Here is a 6824-nt window from a genome sequence, read left to right as displayed (position 1 = left end):
CACACACACACACACACACACAAACACGTGCACACACGTGCACACACACACACACACACACACACACACACACACACACACACACACACACACACAGCTAAGCTGAGCTAATATTGCCTGCCCGCTTTCTCAGGGGAGAAACCGCTTTTTGACCTTCAGGTGAAAATTGGTATCAAACCAAAAAGAACGGATGGTCTCAAAGGTTGTGTCCAACCTATAGACACACAGGATCTAAAATGTCTCAATAGAGTACAGATTGGACCAAATGATATTTCATTCACACAGAAAAGTGACTTAATACAAATATTATATTAATGTTATACAGGTATTATCGTTAAAATGGTGGTGTTTTGCCAATTATTCAAATATTATGTGAATAGATTCTGACTGGTATATTGGTATGATTATGTTGTTTGTGTCAGATTTTTTTATTTTTTTGAAAAGCCTCCTGTGGACAGGTGATGAAAACGTCATTGTGATTCTGACATAAATATAATATAATACAATCAACGTAACATGACATATAAAGGGCAGGGTATGAGGCTATAGGCGTGACATCATCTTATGACATCATCGTACGCAGAAGTTATGCGGGAACGCCTACTGACTGAGTGGCAAAAAACTAACTTTCTGCCTTGACAGCCCAATACATCCAAACAGATAAGTCCTATCTGATTGTATCAAAGGACAGCTGTACCAAAAGCTTGAATAATTACCCATTTTGGGGCGGGAACCCCTTTTGGTGTTTTAAAACATTATGTTATACTTTAGCTATTGAATAATAGCAGATCTACAAGCTCAAATTGTATAGGTCTGCTATTTTTGAAAAATCGTTAAACTGTGCCTCAAATCTTTTCCGAAAATTGTCATGACGTAGAAAACTTTTTATTTATTTATCTTGACGTCATAGGTCTGAATGGGATGATCCTCTTTTCAAACCGCAAAGTATTTGTTTCATACAAATCCACCGTAGACATGTTATGAGCTACTGTAAGTGTCAGTGTTTGGAAGTGCTCGTTTTCAACAAACGCAACGTCCTGCTGCCTCCTGCGGTCATGTGAACATTTAGAAACAGGCGGTGCGCAGGAAACCGGCTGAGTGATTTACAACGAGCGCTTCCAAACTCCCAACGCTCCACGCTGCTCCGTGTTAGCCCCACTCCGTCTGGACGAGGGGGCGGCGGCGCGTCCCGGTTGGAAAGGTGAAAGCGTTGTGCGTACCTTGAGGGTCGACCTCCTTGGCGATCTTCAGCGCGTCGGAGTTGGCCAAGTCCGAGTTGGCCGGAGACACGGCCAGGAGCAGACAGTTGTCTTTGGTCACAAACTGCATCAGCATGTCCCTGATCTGAGCCTCGATGTCTGCCGGCTGGTCCCCCACGGGGACCTTGGTCATGCCCGGGAGATCTACCAGGGTCAGGTTCAGCACTGTGAGGAGAGGGGAGGGGAGGGGAGAGGAGAGGAGAGGAGAGGAGAGGAGAGGAGAGGAGAGGAGAGGAGAGGAGAGGAGAGGAGAGGAGAGGAGAGGAGAGGAGAGGAGAGGAGAGGAGAGGGCATACAGTTTATTTCGTGGACATAACGTATTTCGTCGACTACCTTTTTTCACCGACGAGAACTAGATAAAAACTAAGCTATATGATGACTAAAACGGAGACTAAAATGTATCTCGACACGTGCGCGCACACCCCATATATAGGGTCCCATTAAAAGTAGGATCTTCTATGGCTCTTTGACTTTTAGTAGCCGATATTTATATCTGCTGTTGAAAAGCATCCATTTGGGGCTGTCTGTGTTGTCGTGTTTTGCTTATCTGGCTATTCTGAACAGTTATAGTTCTCATAATGACCATTTGTTTGTTTGTTTCACAAAACAAAACCCCAAAAACAAGAATTTGGTGCATGCCTAAAGGGATGCGTATATAATCCACACATCCCACAACATGCAGTGACAAATAGAACTGTCCAGCTGGACAGAAAATGGGTTGGCCTATAGACACACACACGTGCGTGCGTGTGTGTGTGAGTGCGTGCGTTACCATTAGGAGAGTACACTCGGAGGTTGATGGGAACGGGGCTGATTCCTTTGTTCTGCCCGGTGATTCTGTCCGTCTCGGCTTCAATCTCCTGGCGGACTTCCTCGAAGTCTACGAACTTCTTCCCTTTGCAGTGGAGGAACTCTGCGTATTCTGCACAAAATCACAACACACCGACGCTCCTGATGCATTCATTCAATTGAATACGCACACACGCATTGGGCGTGCATTCATGCCATGGGCGGATTTTGGGGGGGTGCAGCAAAAAAATAAAAAATAAATGTTTGTTTTTTTTTCAAACTTAACTTATGGCTTCTGACTATAGTTTGTAATCATCTCTCTTAGCATGATATGATGACTCGCTGTACGGCTGTAGTGCATGTGTGTATGTGTGTGAGCTGCTGTACTACCTAAATAACTCATTTTTAGGGGTTAGGGCATTGTAAAAACGCTAAAATAAAAAAAATAAAGGTTAAAAAAATCGCGCACGCACGCAAAGTCCGCCTATGCGTGCATTGCTGCGTATTTCTTGTGTCAACCAAAGCATCCGTGTCATGTTAGATGTTAGCGTTGGCTATGCAAAATTAGCATTAGACGTGCAAGCCTCATAGCGCATCACTTCATGCCGCGTACATCCAAGCCTGTACATGTGCTATTCTTGAGCTTTTTGCGAAAAAACCAAGAAAGGGTTTGAATAATTTTGAAGTTCTTTAACACAAATGTTCTCTTCTGGGGGATTCCTGGCACAAAGCATTTCCAGACGGAAGTCTGCGGCCATACAGTGTATCAACGTTAGAGTGAGGTTAACAGTTTCCACCTCCTGCCTTACCGTATACTACCTGAACTATCGCCGGAAATTCGCTAAGCTGGATGAGTACATTATTTAGAAGGCACGTACAGTACCAAACACCAATCAAGCAAATCTTTGGTCGCTTTTTTTGTTTTTTTTTGGGGGGGGGGGCCACCACAATGCTTTTCCCAATGGGAGTCACATGGTTTGACCAAACATTTGTGTTTGATGAGGAGGGGGGGAGGGGCAGAACACCACCAGCAATCCGCAATCAAACACAAATGTTTGATCAAACCACGTGACTCCCATTGGAAAAGCATTGTGGTGGTCCAAAAAAGGAAAAGAAAAAAAACCCCCACCAAACATTTGCTTGATTGGTGATTGGTGTGAATGAGGCCTTAGTGGGTTAAGTTGATTGGTGTTTGGTGTGAATGAGGCCTTAGTGGGTTAAGTTGATTGGTGTTTGGTGTGAATGAGGCCTTAGTGGGTTAAGTTGATTGGTGTTTGGTGTGAATGAGGCCTTAGTGGGTTAAGTTGATTGGTGTTTGGTGTGAATGAGGCCTTAGTGGGTTAAGTTGCACGTACGTCGGCTAAGTATAACTAGCGGTATTTGATGTACCTGTGGGGCAGTTGATGAGTTGCAACACCAGGGGGCGGCGGGTCACGATGCCTGATCCACGAGGCAGGAAGTCCCTGCATGGGAGGAGAGAACAAGGATCACACACACACAGCGCAGCTAGGGCAGTCACAGCGCAGTCACACAGCGCAGTCACACAGCGCAGTCACACAGCACAGTCACACAGCGCAGTCACACAGCACAGTCACACAGCGCAGTCACACAGCACAGTCACACAGCGCAGTCACACAGCGCAGGGCAGTCGCACAGCGCAGTCACACAGCGCAGTCACACAGCGCAGTCACACAGCACAGTCACACAGCGCAGTCACACAGCGCAGGGCAGTCGCACAGCGCAGTCACACAGCACAGTCACACAGCGCAGGGCAGTCACACACCGCAGGGCAGTCACACAGCGCAGCCAGGGCAGTCACAGCGCAGGGCAGTCACACAGCGCAGGGCAGTCATACAGCGCAGTCACACAGCGCAGGGCAGTCACACAGCGCAGGGCAGTCACACAGCGCAGCTAGGGCAGTCACAGCGCAGGGCAGTCACACAGCGCAGGGCAGTCACACAGCACAGTCACACAGCGCAGTCACACAGCGCAGGGCAGTCACACAGCGCAGGGCAGTAACACACTGCAGAGCAGTCACACAGCGCAGGGCAGTAACACACTGCAGGACAGTCACACAGCGCAGGGCAGTCACACAGCGCAGTCACACAGCGCAGGGCAGTAACACACTGCAGGGCAGTCACACAGCGCAGGGCAGTCACACAGCGCAGGGCAGTAACACACTGCAGGGCAGTCACACAGCGCAGGGCAGTCACACAGCGCAGGGCAGTCACACAGCGCAGGGTAGTCACACAGCGCAGTCACACAGCGCAGGGCAGTCACACAGCGCAGTCACACAGCGCAGGGCAGTCACACAGCGCAGTCACACAGCGCAGGGCAGTCACACAGCGCAGTTACACAGCGCAGGGCAGTCACACAGCGCAGGGCAGTCACACAGCGCAGTCACACAGCGCAGGGCAGTCACACAGCGCAGGGCAGTCACACAGCGCAGGGCAGTCACACAGCGCAGGGCAGTCACACAGCGCAGTCACACAGCGCAGGGCAGTCACACAGCGCAGGGCAGTCACACAGCGCAGTCACACAGCGCAGGGCAGTCACACAGCGCAGGGCAGTCACACAGCGCAGTCACACAGCGCAGGGCAGTCACACAGCGCAGGGCAGTCACACAGCGCAGGGCAGTCACACAGCGCAGGGCAGTCACACAGCGCAGTCACACAGCGCAGGGCAGTCACACAGCGCAGTCACACAGCGCAGGGTAGTCACACAGCGCAGGGCAGTCACACAGCGCAGGGCAGTCACACAGCGCAGGGCAGTCACACAGCGCAGGGCAGTCACACAGCGCAGGGCAGTCACACAGCGCAGGGCAGTCACACAGCGCAGGGCAGTGACGATTACACATGTAAGTCGAGGGTATGCGCACGCATGAAGTGAATGGGAAATCGAGTGTCAAATGTTTCTGTGTCAGTCGTTCTTCTATTTTTCAAAAATAGCAGACCTATACAAGCTCGTATAGCGCGCCACCGAGCTTGTAGATCTGCTATTTTTCAATAGCTAAAGCAATAATGCTATAACACCCAAAGGGGTTCCCGCAATGCAAGCAGGTATAGGACTTTTCTGTTTGGACGTATATGGGCTGTCAAGCCTGTCAAGGCCAGAAAGTAGTTTTTTGCAACTCCACTTTGGCGTTCCCGCACAACTTCCGGATATGATGAGGATGATGATGAGGATGATGATGATGATGATGTCACATGCATACCCTCTATTGTCACACTTGATAATTTGCGATGAACTAATTAGAACGTCATGAATAGAAATGACATTTCCGTTCACTTTCACTCCACTACAATTATCTTAAAACGTATAGTTATACGAGTTAACGTCAAGGTGTCCTTGAGCAATAACGATGACATGACGCGGAACCCCAAATTGCTTCCCGATGTGCAGGTTGGCGCTTTTGGCGGTTTCCTGCAAGAATGTAATTGGATAATGGCGCTATATAAATAGTGCCATTTACTATTTGCCATTGGTCCGTTTCCACCTGTGCACCAGCACGTTGTCACATGCTGGTTGTCAACATGCAGCAGTCAATTCCGTCTTCTCAGGAAACCACTATAGCATGCATGTGGCCGCCGCTCTAAGCCCCTGTTTTTAGGCAGATTTACAAACATTACTATACGTCTATATCTTGCATCTATTTCACTGATGTGAAAACATTGAATCACTGTTGTAATCCTATATAAGCTTGTTTACTTTAAAAGCTTATACCTTCCTTCCTAATAAAAACGACTGACTGTCTGAAATACACACAGTTGACACTTGATGGAGAGAAAGAGAGGGGGAGAGAGAGAGAGAGAGAGAGAGAGAGAGAGAGAGAGAGAGAGAGAGAGAGAGAGAGAGAGAGAGAGAGAGAGAGATGTCGCTGTTTTCTCCTTATTCTCAGAGGTGGTGTCATGATAAAAGACAGCAGCCTGTGTTTATTAGTGCTGTTGTTTTATCACCACTGTTACATAAAGACTTGAAGTTAATGAACCGGGATGATGTCATGCATCAAGCCTCAAGGGGGTCGTAGGGGATGGGGGCACCGTGTCGTGTGTGGAGGGGGGGGGGGGGGGGAGGGGCGCTAAAAACGGATCTCCTCAACAAACAAACAAACAAACAAACAAACAAACAAGCAAACACATTCCAGGATCCCCAAACCAAATGGAAACCTACAACACGATCGATGACGAAATCGCTGCTGCTGCATCCTCCTTCAATGCACAGCTGCCTGCAGGCAGCAGCAGCAGCAGCTAGAGATGCTGAATTTAACCTTCACATCTGCACGCAGGGCGGAGTTAAGAAGAAGAAGAAGAATAATAATGCCCTGAATCCCCTGATGATGAATGAAAATAGCCCTATTAAACCCCCCCCCCCCCATAATAACCTGCACCAGCACCACTCACTTGCCGACGAAATTCTCCAGCACGGAGCTCTTCCCGGCCGACTGTCCGCCGACCACCGCGATCTGAGGCAGGTCAAACATCGCGTTCTGGCCGATGGCCGAGAAGGCATCCTGCATGCGGTTCACCAGAGGGATGAGGTCCTCCATGCCTCGGTTCCCCATGATGAGTGGTGGGTGAGGTGAGTGATGGGAGGGACGGACGGATGAATGGATGCCTGCCTGGCTATCGGATAGAGAGCGAGAGAGAGAGAGAGATGTAGCGAGAGGAGAGAAGCGATGGTATAATGGTTGGTGGGGAGGCGACTCAGGCGAGAGGTGGAGAGAGAGAGAGAGAGAGAGAGAGAGAGAGAGAGAGAGAGAGAGACTGCGGGTGTTGC

General features: G+C 49.3%; 1 protein-coding gene across 2 annotated transcripts in view; it reads right to left on the bottom strand.

The window, feature by feature from the left end:
* The window catches only part of LOC308316601 (dynamin-1-like), a gene marked incomplete at both ends in the record, with an annotated part of 29511 nt that extends 22902 nt beyond the window's left edge, over positions 1–6609 (bottom strand). For both annotated transcript variants that reach the window (XM_080765289.1, XM_080765290.1), the window contains 4 exons: positions 1221–1424; positions 2032–2181; positions 3438–3511; positions 6449–6609. In XM_080765289.1, the coding sequence (XP_080621415.1) occupies positions 1221–1424; positions 2032–2181; positions 3438–3511; positions 6449–6609 (589 nt within the window). The remainder of the gene's footprint in view (positions 1–1220; positions 1425–2031; positions 2182–3437; positions 3512–6448) is intronic.
* Between the last annotated feature and the right edge of the window lie 215 nt (positions 6610–6824).

This window comes from Protomyctophum bolini, assembly GCF_963924005.1.
Source record: "Protomyctophum bolini genome assembly, chromosome: 6".
Classification (NCBI taxonomy): Eukaryota; Metazoa; Chordata; class Actinopteri; order Myctophiformes; family Myctophidae; genus Protomyctophum; species Protomyctophum bolini.
This window is presented reverse-complemented; position numbering and strand designations above follow the sequence as displayed.